At 38.9% G+C, this 16,163-nt stretch overlaps 1 protein-coding gene across 1 annotated transcript in view; it reads left to right on the forward strand.

Moving 5' to 3' along the window:
- The first annotated feature begins 114 nt into the window (after positions 1-114).
- The window catches only part of ASXL2 (ASXL transcriptional regulator 2), a 121,291-nt gene continuing 105,242 nt past the window's right edge, over positions 115-16,163 (forward strand). Inside the window, exon 1 of the mRNA XM_069494516.1 lies at positions 115-343. Coding sequence (XP_069350617.1) covers positions 287-343 — 57 coding nt within the window. The 5' untranslated portion in view covers positions 115-286. The remainder of the gene's footprint in view (positions 344-16,163) is intronic.

Raw genomic sequence — 16,163 nt, forward strand, 5'->3', positions numbered from 1 at the left:
GACGGCCGCGCGGGAGCGGTCACATGACCGTAGCGGCAGCCTGTACAGTAAGAACCCAATATGGCAGCGGCGGTAGCAGTGGCAACGGCAGCAGGAGGACCGGCCGCCCCATAGACCCCCCCGCGCACCACCCCCGCCGCTTCCTCTGCTTGGGTGCTCCTCCGGCCTGACTTCCCCTTTCTCCCACCTTTCCCAGCACCGCGGGAAAAGCAGCGCAGGGCAGAGCAGACAGGGAGGGCGGCCGGAGCGCGGACACGGGAGCCTCCCAGTCAGTTCAAGACCCGACATGAGGGAAAAGGGACGTAGGAAGAAGGGCAGGACCTGGGCGGAGGCCGCCAAGACGGTAAGGGGGAGGGAGCGAAGGGGAAGGCCGGGAGGATTTCGTTTTCTTGCCGCCCGCCAGTCGCACAGTGAAGGGAGGTGACTGGCCCAGCGACCCGGCTTAGGGGGCACAAAACCGCACGGAGAGGGCGGCGGTTAGTGTCGGGGTCGAGATCCCGGTGGGAATGGAGGCGCCCGGCGGAAGGTGATCGCCGCCGGGCTGTGGCTTCTCCCAGCGTCTGCGACGAGTCCTCTTGGTGTTTTGAGGCTGTCTTTCGGGGTCACGTCGCTCTCACTCCCACTCTGAGGTAGCCCCCTCCCCGGCACCGGGTCTGTTATGCTTGCACTGTAACCGGTTCTCTTCCCTTGTGGGGCTGGAGAGCCCCATTGGATGCAGATAGAAGAAGGCTTGTGCATGCATCCAGCCCCGGAAAGAAGAGGGGAGCGCTGGAGCTTGGTAGAATTTACCCGCTGCAGCAGACATGCCTCCTGACCCTGGGCCCCCTGCTTATCTGGCTCCCGGTGCCGACGTGAGATCACGAGGCTTTTGTTTTTGTTTGCTGTTGGAGCTGAAAGTGCAGGAGGTGTTTAGAAACGAAGTAACAGGTGGGACTTGTAGAATTTTTTTTCTGTTTCCGTAGAGACCTACTCTGAGCAAGGCAGCAATGCATGGTGGGACGTGTAGTTTACTCGGCCTTCACTTTTCTCTAGCTAAAGTCATGATGGCCTAACAAAGTTGTGATTAGTGGGTAAATCAATCTTTTCCTCCTGATTTTGTTATAACGAAATTTAGTGGTAGGTTTAAAAAAAATGGAATATTGAGGATTAGTGAAAACTTTCACTATGTTTTAAGAAAAACAAATTAAAAGCGGTTTTGTATGTAGAGATGAAACGTTAGGAGAAAGTGAAGTTCATTCCATCGTTGAGGGTGCAGCAGAAAAGTAATAGGGCATTAAACAGCAGCATTTCAGTGGTGGGAAGTGAGAGGTGTTCACCTCTTAAATGGTGAGTCATGTCAGTAGTACTTGGACAACATGGGGAACCCTTCTACATAAACTCTTACTATATGTCCTATGATTTATTTTTTAAATGAGATTTTTCTGAATACAAAAGTAATGATCCCTAGGGGGGAAATTTGGAGCATCATAGAAAAGTATAAAGAAGAAAATAAAAAATCGCATATTTCATCCGTCATCTGTCACATATTAACATTTTGACATATTACCATCTAGTCTTTTTTATTTCTCAAAATCTGAGTCATACTGTTTATTCAATCTTGTGCATTTGTTTTGTAAACTTTGTGCATGTATTTTGTAAACTTTATGCAATGGGGGTTGATGAATCTTCAACTTGTATTTCTGTTTTAGTTGGAAATGTGAAAAAGTTAGTGCAGAAATGGTAGTTTTTATTTATTTATTGAAAATACAGTGTATTTTCATGATTGTGACTGTGCTGGTAGTTTCCCTCTAAAAGATTTAAAACTAGAAATAATTTTTTTGATGGTGAAGAGGTTGCTTCTTGGCCGGGCGTGGTGGCTCACGCCTGTAATCCTAGCACTCTGGGAGGCCGAGGTGGGCAGATCGTTTGAGCTCAGGAGTTCGAGACCAGCCTGAGCAAGAGCGAGACCCCATCTCTACTAAAAATAGAAAGAAATTATATGGACAGCTAAAAATATATATAGAAAAAATTAGCCGGGCATGGTGGTGCATGCCTGTAGTCCCAGCTACTCGGGAGGCTGAGGCAGGAGGATCACTTGAGCTCAGGAGTTTGAGGTTGCTGTGAGCTAGGCTAACGCCACGGCACTCACTCTAGCCTGGGCAACAGAGTGAGACTCTGTCTCAAAAAAAAAAAAAAAAAAAAAGAGGTTGCTTCTTTACAGAAGACTATTTTACTTTCTACTTGGTAGATACCTCAAGACCTCTTTCTGTTAATAAAAGAAGCATGGTAAATTTTAATTATAGGTAAACAGACTCCAGCTCTAATTATGTTAATTAATTTTACGTCTCAAGAATCTGAAGAGTCCTTTTTGAATTATGATCTCTTTGGATAAAATAGTCTAATCATTGGGAGGTTGTGACAAGAAAAATTAATCTGCATCTATTGCTTAGCTGTTACTATAGTAAGTTAGTATATTTGCTCATTTCATGCTCTAGCTAGCTATGTGTAAAATAGTATATATTTTCTCCTTTTTTTTTTAAAGCCAGTCAAATTTATCAGTGTGCGTGGGGTTGTATACCAACTTTAGTGACACTAATATTAAATGTGTAAAATAGTATTTAAAAGATGGAAAGGCTAGTTGGAGTAGTAAGAGTTCTGAGTGAGTTCCTGACAGGACTACTGTATTAGTAGCTTTAGTAGCTTGATATTTTTATTTGATGTTGACAAATATGTAAAACCCCCAGTCTAGGTGAAAATGATTTTTTTTTTTTTTTTTTTTTTAGGGGCAGTCTCCTTCTGTTGCCCAGGCTAGAGTGCAGAGGCATCACATAGCTCACTGTAGCCTCAAACTCCTGGCCTCAAGCAGTCCTCCCCTTTCACCCTTCCAAAGTGCTAGTATTATAGGCATGAGCCACCATGACTGGCCCTAAGTGAAAATGAATTTTAGAAAGAGAATAGTGATACTAAAACTTTTTTCTAATAGCCAAAATCTAGAAAACACTCTACTCTTTTTTTGGGTTGTTTTATAAACAATGAGGAGATTAAAATAATTTAAGTGTTCAAAAGTTTTCTGCTTGTGGGAGAGATAGAAGTAAAAGTAGGAGGACTAGACAAAGGTACATCTGTAATATTTCAGACTGTAGAGTAGAGATCAGAAAATTAGCGATTTGACAAATGAAAGTAACTTTGACCTAAATTAAGAAATGGTGTTGATATTTAGAAGATCAGGAGGACTAGGAAAAGGGGTTGTAAGGCTTAAACTTATTTCTTAGGCATTAAGGTGTCAAGTGTTCTAGGAACAGAGGTTCAACAAGGAAATAATAAAATTACTGTATTTATGAATACAGGCAGTATCTGCTTTTTTGTGTTTTGAGACAGGGTCTCACTGTATCACCCAGGCTGGTCATGAACTCCTGGGCTCAGGCAGTCCTTCTGCCTCAGCCTCCTGAGCAGCTGGGACTATAGGCATGCACTACCATGCTTAGCTATTTTAAAAATTTTTTTACAGCTGGAGTCTCAGTATATTGGCCAGGCTCAATCGATCCTCCTGCCTCAACTTCCCGAGTAGCTGGGATTATTGGTGCAAGCCACTGTGCCTGGCTAGTATCTGCTTTCATTATGGTAGCTGCATTGTAGCACTATCCTGTTTTCGGAAGCACTGTTAAAGTAGGGTTATTTTCTTTTTTTTTTTTTAGGCAGAGTCTCAACTCTGTTGCCCTGAGTAGTGTCGTGGCATCAGCTTAGCTCACAGCAACCTCAAACTCCTGGGCTCAAGCTGTCTTCCTGCCTCAGCCTCCCGAGTAGCTGGGATTACAGGTGCATGCCACCATGCCTGGCTAGTTTTTTCTGTTTTTAATTGCCTGGCTAATTTCTTTCTACTTTTAGTAGAGATGGGGTCTCTTGCTGAGGCTGGTCTTGAACACCTGAGCTCAAGTGATCCTCCTGCCTCAGCCTCCAAGAGTGCTAGGATTACAGGCATGAATTACCACGCTCGGCCAAGAGATGGAGTCTTGTTGTGTTGCCTAGACTGGAGTGCAGGTCTGTTAAAGGCGTGATCATGGCACACAACAGCTTGGAACTCTTGGGCTTAAGCGAACTACAGGTGGGCACCACCACATATGGCTTCATAATTATTATATAATAGTAAAATTATGCCAGGAGGCTGATAAAATGAACTTAAATGTATAGACTGGCTGCAGTAACTAAGTACACTAGAAAGAGGTAATGGAGCTGGGATTTAGGTGATCTTAAATGCTCATTCACTATACTGGACTGTCTCCTTATTGATTTTAAATTTGCCCTATGTAAACACACTAGTTATAAAAAGCGTTATTCAAGTATTTAGTTGACAGTTTCACATAGGTTTTCTTTTCTTTTTCTTTTTCTTTTTTTTTTTTGGGAGACAAGGTTTAGCTCTGTTGCCAAGGCTAGAGTGCAATGGCATCATCATAGCTCACTGCAACCTCAAACTTCTGGGCTCAAGCTATCCTCCTGCCTCAGCTTCCTGAATAGCTGGGACTACAGGCGCACACCACTAGGCCCAGCTAATTTTTAAAAAAAAATTTTTTGTAGGGATGGGGTCTCACCGTGTTGCCCAGGCTGGTCTTGAACTGGTCTCAAGCGATCTTCCCACCTTGGCCTCTGCAAGTGCTGGGATTAATAGGTGTGAGCTACCACACCCAGTCCAGTTTTACATGTTTTAAATTTTAAGGGTAGTAGTGATGCTGATAATGAAATGATTTGGATGAGAGATACATAGTATAGTGTTTAGTGAAATTGATTGATTGAGACAAGGTCTCCCTCTGGCACCCAGGCTGGATTGTAGTGGTGTGATCATACTTTACTGCAGCCTTGAACTCCTGGGCTCAAGCAATCCTCCTATCTTTGCCTCTGGAGTAGCTGGGACTACACACACACACACACACACACACACACCCCACTACCCTTAGCTAATTAATTAATTATTTATTTTTATAGGAAATATGGGGTCTTGCCGTATTGTCCATGCTGGTCTTGAATTCCTAGCTCAAGTGAGCCTCTGGCCTTGGCCTCCCAAAATGCTAGGTGTGAGCCACTGCACCTGGCCAGTGAAATTTAAATTGAAAAAGTTGTAATAAGTCAGAGATACTGAGAACCATTACGTTGATTTTAAAACTGTGTTTAAAGTTAGGCTCATTAAACAAAAAATATTTGATGACACCCTGAGGGTTTTAGCAGTTTTTGCAAAGCAGAACCTCAAAATAGCATAATCTTTTTTTTGTTTTGTTTTGTTTTCTTTTTGACTTTTCCCTCCTTGCCATAACTAGGGAAGCATTAAAAGACAAAATGTCCTAAAAATACAAGAGAGTGTGCATGTGTGTGATTGTAGGTGGAAGCAACAGAGGGGCAAACCTTAGAGATTGTATACTAGGGGGACCTATGGGTAACTTTGGGAGTGAAATGGTTAAAATATGAGAAATGGTTAAAATATGGGTGTTAGAAGTGAGGAGTGCAGTCCGTAGTGTGGATCTTTGGGATATGAATTTGTAGATTGAAAGAAAAGTTTTTATTTCTAGATAGACTTCATCGATTAATATTATTTTGAATGTATGTAAGATTTTAATTTTTGTCATTTTACCTTAAGTTACTTTAACTTCAGGGAATAAGGTGAAAGATGGAAAATTTCTATTAAGGGAATAACACTGTTTGGTTAATTACTTTGATGTAGGAAGGGTAGAAAATGGAAAATATTGAAAAATATAAAAATATAGTAATTAGAAAAATGTTTAGAAAACGTTTTTAATGCATTTTAGAAAGATTTGTTAGCTTAGAAATTTTCAGTACTCTTAGCTTTTACTATAAGTAATGTTTTTTCTTAAAAAAGGAGGAGTATGGTCAGGCCTGGTTATGTCCATTTGGATATATTGACAGGGGCAGAGTCCTTTTAAGTCTATGTTTGTATTATATTTGTAGTTGTATTAGAATCTCCACAAGAGAGTGTGCAGCGTGAAAAACATTCAGCAAACTATTATTTTTATAATATAAACTATAGAAAGTAAAACTGGACAAAATCTTCCTTTGCTTGTGGAATACATAAAAATTAGAGTGAGTAAGCATTGCAAGCAGCATGGGCAAAAAATTGAAAAACTACTCTGATGCATAATTTTTCAAAGCAATGACTGCATATTTACATTTATGAAATTACATTCTGTGGGTCTCTTTGTCCTAGGTGACTTGATGTAACACTCTGCTTGACTTATCTTCCTTCTTCCATGTTACTGAAGTGAAGTTTCCCTGCGTTTTGCTTCTTCAATTTTGTGTTATTAAGTTCATAATCTTTTCATCCTGTTTTTATGCCCCTGTCCTGAAAGCCCACAAACCTCCTAGTTGTTGAAGGAAAAATTTAAAAGCAAAATCTTTCTTGGACATATGAATTAAAAATTTCTGTGAAGTTGCTGCTGCTGCATCTCTCCTAGAATTCCGAGAGACATGTATTCTGTCTACTCTTGAGAGGCTGTGTAATTTTGCTGTGGGTGAAAGGACATTATTTTTTCACTACAAAAGCTGTCTGGAAGGAGGCTAGTGTGTGGAAGATGTAACTATAGGGAACTGATCAGTAACAATGTTTGTTAAAACCTGCTATCTTTGTCCTGTTTGCCAAAGAACTCTGAATGCCCCTCTATTTCTGTATTCCTTCCTTCCGAATGTCATAGAGGTCATCCTCATAGTTTATGGTGTTGTACAATTTAGCATTTTTAGTACAGTGTGATTTATTATGTTTTTAGTGTTGTTAAAAGATTCTTGAATGTACTAAATTTTAAGACCCTGTAAGTATGACTTAGAAACAAATATTTAATAGTATTACTTCAAATTGCTTTCTATTTGTTATATTGGCTCATTATTTTTAAAAAATGGCAAGCAGAACAAACAGTTATTCTTGGGTGAGTTACTATACTGTTTGAAACAAGGATTAAGTAAAAGTCTGCATACTGTAATATTGAAAATATTTAGTTACCATGCTGAAATTAACTGTGGTTGATAGTTTGTTAAATATAGCTTTCTGGACTTTTTACCTTGTATATACAAAGAGATACAGCCATATATATAGTTACATAAAGTTCTGTAACTTTCTTTATTTTATCAATATCATGGATGTAACTTTATTTTATCAATATCTTGGATGTCTTTTCATGTCATGACTTACGTATCTGCTTCATTCTTTTTAATGGCTTCTTGGTATTCCATTGTTTTTGGGTGTACCATCATTTAAAAAATCAGTCCCCGATTACTTGATGTATAGTTATTTATAGTTTTTCTCCTTTTGTAACAAATGCTCAGTACATCTGGGTGTGTATGTGTGTATGCAGATACATTGTGTGTGTGTGTGTGTGTGTGTGTGCATATGTGCATTTGTGTGAATGGAATTGTTAGGGTAAAGAGTATGTAAGCTGGGCACAAATGGGAACACCTGTAGCCCAAGCTACTCGAGGCTGAAGCAGGAGGAGGGAGGATCACTTGAGCCCAGGAGTTAGAGGAGGTGGTGTGCCATGATTGTGCCTGTAAGTAGCCACTGCATTCCAGCCTGGGCAAGGTTTTTCTTCAAAAAAAAAAAAAAAAGTATATAAGCTTGAACTTATGATATGTCCTTACAAATTTTTAAAACTTTGTGCCAATTTATATATTCCCTTCCAAAAATTTGAAGTTTCCAATTTTTTCCTACTTTTCTCTGTAATCCGAGGAATATATCAATCTTTAGTCTTTGCCATTTTGATATTAATATATTAGCGAAGCATTTCTTTGATTATTTTGTTCAGTAGAACTTAATCAACATATTCTATGTCTGTGCAGTCCATTGTGGTAACCACTACTCATATATGAACATTGAGTACCTAAAATATAGCTTTGTGACTAGGGAACTGAATTTTAAATTTTATTTAATGTTAATTACTTTGAATTTATGTATTTATTTACTTTTTGAGATAGAGTCTTGCTCTGTTGCCTAGGCTAGAGTGCCATGGCATCAGCCTAGCTCACAGCAACCTCAAACTCCTGGGCTCAAGTGATCCTCCTGCCTCATCCTCCCAAGTAACTGGGACTAGAGGCGAATGCCACCATGCCTGGCCAATTTTTTTCTATTTTTAGTAGAGACGGGGTGGTCTCGCTCTTGTTCAGGCTGGTCCTGAACTCTTGACCTCAAGTCATCCTGCCCCCTCAGCCTCCCAAAGTGCTAGGATTACAGGCATGAGCTACGGCCCATGGCCATACTTTGAGTTTAAACAGCCACATTTGGCTAGTGGCTACCATTATTGGACAGTACAAATGTAAAGTAACTTCCTGTGCTTATTGAGTATTTGTAATTTTTTCAGTAAACTTGTCTGTTTAGATATTTTGCCCCTTTTTTCCTTGCTTCTTGGTCTTTTTCATACTAATATTTGAGAGTGCTTTGCAGATAAAGGAGATTAGCACTTTGTCATGTGTGTTGTAGATCTCTTCCCCAGTTTTGTCTTTTGACTTGTTTTAGGGAGGTTTTTTCCCCTACCCAGACATTTTTTAATGTTAATATTAATGTAAACAAACTTACCAGTATTTACCTTTTATTCTTCCCAGGTTTTGGGTCCTGTTATGAAAGGTTTTCCCCACTCAAAGATTGTAAATTAAGTGCTTTTAAATAATGGTAGCCCTGAAGGCATATCTTCCCTAAATAAAATAACACTTTTTATTGTGGACCAGTAGGAGGAAATTCTGTTTATATACCCATAAGACTGTGCTTCTTAAAGGCAGAAGCTTTCTTTTAAAAATTTCTGCCTGCAGAACTTAACTCAGTTTCTTGCATAGGAGTGCTAAACCTTTATATTTTTTTGTACCTATCTCAAATTGGAGATAAAAGAGAAGACATTGTTCTCACTTTTAAGAGAACATAATTTAATAAAGCTAGTCAAATGTATTAAGTATAGTTTGCCAGGAAAACTGATTGAGTATCTCTCTTTATGAAAGAAAATTATTCCAAGATACACCAGAGTATTTGCTTCCAAAGACTCTTTTGAGTTACATTTGGTCAATGGGAAATGTCTGACCTTGTTTGACAGGGCTTGGTTAATGGTAAATACACATGTACTTGGTCTTGGGCATTAGAGGTCACTGTAAAATTTTTTAATTATAGTGTCCTCTGAGTAAATTGATCCATCTTTTGGCAAAATTATGTCATTAAAGACTTTTCATTTGAAAATTCTTTGCCTACTGACATTAAATAGCAGTTGATACTATGTTTAGAATGGACTTTTGTTGGGGTCCACAGCTTGGGATGGCCTACATCATCTTGAATCTTTAACTCACTGATGTTTGAATTATTCAGTAGCTGGTTTGGCCATATTCAGTTTCAAATAAGTGTTCAATTGTGTTAATGACTTATTTCTAAATAGTAACAGAACATTTTAAATGTATTGCTGTTGATTTATAGTGACTAGTTTCCTATTAGAGAGATTCTGACACATTTCGTAAGAAATGGATGCACCTATGAAATAAAGTGTTATGAAAAGTTTTCTCTTTTGTCTATATTTTGTGTTTATGTGAAAATGTAAAAAATGCATGGATTACAAGATAAATAGAAAAATAATTTTCATGTGTATCCTTAATAATGCATGAAGAAATGATGAGAAAAGAAAGGACTATTTTTAATAGCAACTTGGGAATAGACTTAACAATAAATGTGTAGACCCTATTTAAGAAAACTACAGGCCGGGTACGGTGGCTCACACCTGTAATCCTAGCATAGCACTCTGGGAGGCCGAGGCCGGAGGATTGCTTGAGGTCAGGAGCTCGAAACCAGCCTGAGCAAGAGTGGAACCCTGTCTCTACTAAAAATAGAAAGAAATGATTTGGACAGCTAAAAATATATATATATATGTATATATATGTATATGTATATATAAAAGAATTAGCCGGGCATGGTGGTGCATTCCTGTAGTCCCAGCTACTCGGAAGGCTGAGGCAGAAGGATTGCTTAAGCCCAGGAGTTTGAGGTTGCTGTGAGCTAGGCTGACGCCACGGCACTCTAGCCCGGACAACAGAGTGAGACTTTGTTTCAAAAAAAAAAAAAAGAAAACTACATAATTATTAGCTGGTGGCTAAGACTGTGGACTTTGAATCACACAAATATGGATTTGATCTTGGCTTTACCATTTATTTTGTTAGCTAGGACAAGTTATTTAAACCAGTGCTCAAACATTAATGTGCATAGGACTCATGTGGGCATCTTGTTATAATGCAGATTTGATTCAGTAGGTCTGTGGTGTTTTCAGAGATTTTTCATTTCTAACACGTTCCCAGGTGATGCTAGTGCTGTGGTCCAAGGACTACATTTGAAGTTGTAATGCTTTATACTTTCTAAGCTGTCTTAATTTCCCCAACTTTAAAGTGGAGATAATAATAAAACTAACCATTTAGGGTGTTAAGTGATGAGGTGAAAATGTATGAAAAGTTCTTTGTACAATGCCTGGCATATTGTAAGCACTGTTAATATTTCTGAAAAATTAGCCAGGCACAGTGCCTCACACCTGTAGTCCCAGCTACTCGGGAGGCTGAGGCAGGAGAATGGCTTGAGCCCAGGAGTCTGAGGTTGCTGTCAGCGAGGCTGATGCCATGGCACTCACTCTAGCCTGGGCAACAGAGTGAGACTGTCTCCAAAACAATAAATAAAAAATAATAATAAAATAAAATGATATTTCTGAAAAATTAATAAATGTGAGTCATTTTTTGTTTCTGCATGGGAAAACTAAATATTTTAAAGATGTTGTTAACATACAAGTGCAGAGATTTGAGACAGTTCTAATCTAAAGCCCTTTAACCTTAGGGACACCTCATTTTGCTGCTTGTTTCCCAAGATCAGTGTGGAATCACACAGACTTAAACTAGCTGCCTTCAGGAGAGTCTATACAAAAATCCCACTCTCTGACTTATACCTCAATTGTAGACATCTCTATCCTATATCTACCCCTGGTTTGCACAAATAAATTCAACTCCCCTTCTTCCCCCTCCCCCATTTTAGTAGTGATGTTTGGGTATGAATGTAACTGTATTTTCTTATGTACTTAAAATTAATTGATTTTGGTCATGAGTAATAAAATACTGTTTTCATCTTTTCTTCTGCTTTTGAACTTAAAAGAGTGTGTTCTGGTTGTGTAAGCTGCAAATCCATTTGTTCCCCTCCATTTATGTTTATTGAATACTTAACTACTTGCTCTGTGTTATGTTGGAGCTTATGGGAAACACAGAGAACCCACTGTTTTTTTCCTCTAGAAGTTGACACTGTAATAGAAAGTATACTAATGATTTATCTTAGAGATAATGATTTACAGAAGTTTTATGTTTTTGGTTATTACTAATAGTACCCTTTTGTCTACTATGCCTTTAGTGGGTTATTATTGATATTTATGTATTTTTTTAAAAAAAGTATGTTGCCATGCCTTTAAAAAATATATTGCTGAGTGCGGTGGTGTCACCGTAGTCCTGGCTACTTGGGAGGCTGAGGCAGGAGGCTAGGTTGAACTCAGGATTTCCAGACCAGTCTGAGGAACATAAGACCCTGGCTCTTATAAAAGCAAAACAAAACAAAACTATCTATCTATATCTATATATATCTTGTGGGAATTTAGTTTTAGTAGGCAGAATTCTAAGAAGGCTCCAAGATTCCCACCCATATAACCCCCTTCCCTTGAGTATGGGTAGAACCTATAATTACAATGGGATTTAACTCCTGTTGTTCAGTTACAACCGCAAAGATGAAGGATTTTGCAGTGGTAATTACAGTTGCCTCTTGAACAACACAACTTTGAACTGCGTGGGTCCACTTAGGGGTGGATTTTTTTTTTTTCAATAAATACAGTTGGCCCTCCATATCAGTGGGTTCTGCATCCACAACGAAACATGAATGGAAAATACAGCATTCTCTGGATGTGAAACCTGCATATACAGAAGCTGACTTTTCAGACTTTACACATTTGCGGATTCCACAGAGCCCTGACTTCAGGACTTCATTATGCATGGATTTTGGTATCCACTGGTGGTCCCGGAACCAATCCCCCATGGATACCAAGGAATGACTATATTTTGACTTTAAGCAAAAGGCTGATCCTGATTATTTAGGTAAGTCCTTTCAGACAGGATCTAGAGGTCAGAGAGAAGAGGAATTTGAAACAAGAGAGATTCTCTTTCTGGTATTGAAAAGAAGCAAACAATCATGTTGTGAATTGCCTGTGGAGAAGACCATGTGGCAAGGAATGGCAGGCAGCCTCTAGGAGCTGAGTGACTCCCGGCTAAGAGCCAGCAGGAAAACAGAGCCTCATTCCTACAACCAAAAGGGACTGAAATCTGCCAACAACTAGTGAGCTTGGAAGAGGACTCCAAGTCTCAGATGAGTTCACACTCAGCTGACACTTTGTGATTTCAGCCTAGTGAAAGCCTAAGTAGAAGATCCTGCTAACCTTTGCCTAAAATCTTAACTTACACAAACTGTAAGATAAGTTTGTGTTGTTTTAGTCTAAGTTTGATAATAAAACTTATAATCACAAATTTGTTTTGTGATTTATGAAGCTGCATAATAACTAACTAATGGTAATACCAAAAGTTGGGACGGTGGTAGAGCAGGGTTATTCTCAGAGGTTTGACTTGGGTATTCAAGGATGATGGATAAACATTTACAGGTGAATAGTAGGTAAAGGAATTCCAGGCAGAGAGAAGATTGAAAAATGCAGAGTGTGTTTAATGTAATTTACCTTTGAGTATTGCAGTTTGCCTTTGAACATTGTGAAGTGTAATGGAAGATAAAGCCAGAAGAAGTACATAGGGGCCAGTGTGGAGGGTTGTAGAAGTTGGGCTGACAAGTATTTTTATTTTAGGAGTAACAAGAGAATTTTTATGCAAGAGATAATATTGTATCTGTGTTTTAAGCAGATTGCACCATTTGTGGAATTTATTAAAGGGCCAGAAAGGCTGGTGAGAGGGGATATAAATTTCTTTTCCTGTCCTTCAAAAATTTCTCATTTCAAGCCGGATGTGGTGGCTCATGCCTGTAATCCTAGCACTCTGGGAGGCTGAGGCGGGAGGATCACTAAAGTTCAGGAGTTCGAGACCGGCCTGAGCAAGAGCGAGACCCTGTCTCTACTAAAAATAGAAAGAAATGATCTGGACAGCTAAAAATATATATAGAAAAAATTAGCCAGGCATGGTGGCACATGCCTGTAGTCCCAGCTACTCGGGAGGCTGAGGCAGTAGAATTGCTTGAGCCCAGGAGTTTGAGGTTGCTGTGAGCTGGGCTGACGCCAGGGCACTCTAGCCCTGGCAACACAGTGAGACTCTGTCTCCAAAAAAAAAAAAAATTTTTTTCTCATTTCATACCTATTTTACCTATACTTATCCTACTTGCAGCTTTCCAGCAGAAGCCTTTGCTTAAGTTCTGCCAGCTTCCTGAAGTTTTCACACACGAAAGAAGTCCTGGAACGCACTTGGATATGACAAAATTCTACCATTCTTGAAGGAAAAACAAAGCAAAATTCTTTTCCCCAGTTATTCTAACTCTTGTTGATTTTTCTTTTCTTTGAATTTTTGTAGCACTGTTTTTCCCTACAATTGTCTTCTGAACTGTTGGCTTTTGGGTTGGTTCAGGTGGTAGAATCAATCAGGGCTATGTATTGGTACAATATATATTCTTTGTGAATACTGCTTCCTGGAGTTGTATACCACAGTGGCTCTGGGAGTCATGATACCTCTTGTGAAAGCACCATTAAATATTGATATGTTTCTGACAAAAATAAAAGACATTTTTGCCAGGAGAAAACCTGTTTTTGGTTTGGAATATTAAAGTCATACCTTGAGAACAATGTAAGCGGCAATAAGGGCAACTGTTTCCCAGTTTTATTTATCATCGGATTGGTTCATATATATTTCCCAGGTCTGTTTGCTAGCAGATAAGATGTAGCAAATGACAAAGGTTTAATGCAAATGTTTCTCATACTAGATTTCTTATAGACCTCCTACCAGGAATTTGTAGATTAGTTCAGGGAGTTCTGAAAGTTGTCTATGAATTTAAGTTTTGTGTGTGTGGTTTTTTTTTTTTTTTTGGAGACAGAGTCTCACTCTGTTGCCAGGGCTAGAGTGCCCTGGCGTCAGCCTAGCTCACAGCAACCTCAAACTCCTGGGCTCAAGCGATCCTCCTGCCTCAGCCTCCCGAGTAGCTGGGACTACAGGCATGCGCCACCATGCCCAGCCAATTTTTTTCTATATATTTTTAGTTGTCCAGCTAATTTCTTTCTATTTTTTTTCTAGTAGTGATGGGGTCTTGCTCTTACTCAGGCTGGTCTTGAACTCCTGAGCTCAAACGATCTGCCTGGCTTGGCCTCCCAGAGAAGTTTTATGTTTTAATGCTAATCTTAAAAGTTGTGTATTTGTGGCCGGGCGCGGTGGCTCACGCCTGTAATCCTAGCACTCTGGGAGGCCGAGGTGGGCGGATCGTTTGAGCTCAGGAGTTCGAGACCAGCCTGAGCAAGAGCGAGACCCCATCTCTACTAAAAAAAAATAGAAAGAAATTATATGGACAGCTAAAAATATATAGAAAAAATTAGCCGGGCATGGTGGCGCATGCCTGTAGTCCCAGCTACTCGGGAGGCTGAGGCAGGAGGATCGCTTGAGCCCAGGAGTTTGAGGTTGCTGTGAGCTAGGCTGACGCCACGGCACTCACTCTAGCCTGGGCAACAGAGTGAGACTCTGTCTCAAAAAAAAAAAAAAAAAAAAAAGTTGTGTATTTGTGACTTGCCTTGTGATTTGGGTGTTCATGTTTGATGGAGTCGGCAGACAATAAGGAAATGATGCATTTGTACTAAGGGAAGGTCACAGCTGTCACCATGGTGCATTAATGGAATGAAGGTTTCACCATAGTTTGGATAAGAAAATGTGGGTATGTGTTGCGTATGCAAGCACATCTCAGAAGGTCTCATGCAGTAGCAACCAAGACATGGTGATATAGTTAAAAGTAGAGGTATTTTAATTTTTACTTAAAACAGTTCATTGTTTTATATTTGTATTTAAATTGTAGATTTATTTTTATAGTTGTATAAGAGTGATAAGCATAAGAGGTTTTATAACTGGCATTATATATATAACATGTTATAATTTAAAGTTAACACAAGAACAGTGTGAGCCCTGAGATTTTTTCTTTTAAATATTAATAAAGTTTGAGATACACTACTTTAGATATTTTCTATGATTTGGTAAAAGATTACCATGTGTACAAGAAACTAAATCTAATTTTTCAAAACCTGTTCTTCATTTTGTATTTCATTTTTCATTCTTTTGTCAAAATGTAAAAACCTAGAATCATCCTCTGTGTATTTAAGGTCACTTGCCACTAAAAGTCTTATGGATTTTTGAAATCTATTTCCTTGGTTCCATTTCCATTCCCCTGCCTTAGCTGTTGTAGTTTGCCAAACTGGATTTCATTGTGTACATGTTAAAGCTCCCTCCAATCCATCTGTCCTCCTTGTTGTTAGAATAAACTTTTAAAAATGTGAGTCTCGTTGTGATCTTTTGTGATGTTTCTTTTCTTAGTTTTTTGCTAACTCCTTCTCACCTGCCAGTAAGGTGAATTCCAGGGTTATGGCCTGATATTAAAAGCGTTTTATTATGATCTTGCCCTTGCCTCTCTGTTCAGTTTTCTCTTTGACTATTTCTTCCCTTGTGCCTGATAATTTGTTAGTAATAGATGGCTCTTGAAACATGCCATTTCATCTGGTCATGCCTGTTCTATTGTTTACTTTTTCTGGAATTCCCTCACCTGTTTTCACTTGTGGAATTCACTTCTATTTTTATTTTAAATTCCAAATGAGAATTTGTCTCCAGATAAGTTAGTTAATTTTTGCTCTGAGCTTATTTTGTATTTTTTTATTTGGTTGCATTTTATTTGTGTTGTAATATATTTATCTTCTCTACTAAAATAAGAGCTTTTTTGAGGGCTAGAATTGATATCTTTTTAAAATTTTATTTTTTATCCCTAGCATCCTTCATGCAGTCAGTACCTGGCACATAATAGGCATTTAATACTTGTCAGATTAATTTGAAATGTATTTTGTGACTGATTTTTCCCCCTTTGTGGCACAGAGTATTTGTATCTTTTAGCCTTAATATATTAAACAGAGGTATTAAATGGTTGGAGAATG

Source organism: Eulemur rufifrons, chromosome 19 (genome assembly GCF_041146395.1).
Source record: "Eulemur rufifrons isolate Redbay chromosome 19, OSU_ERuf_1, whole genome shotgun sequence".
Taxonomy (NCBI): Eukaryota; Metazoa; Chordata; class Mammalia; order Primates; family Lemuridae; genus Eulemur; species Eulemur rufifrons.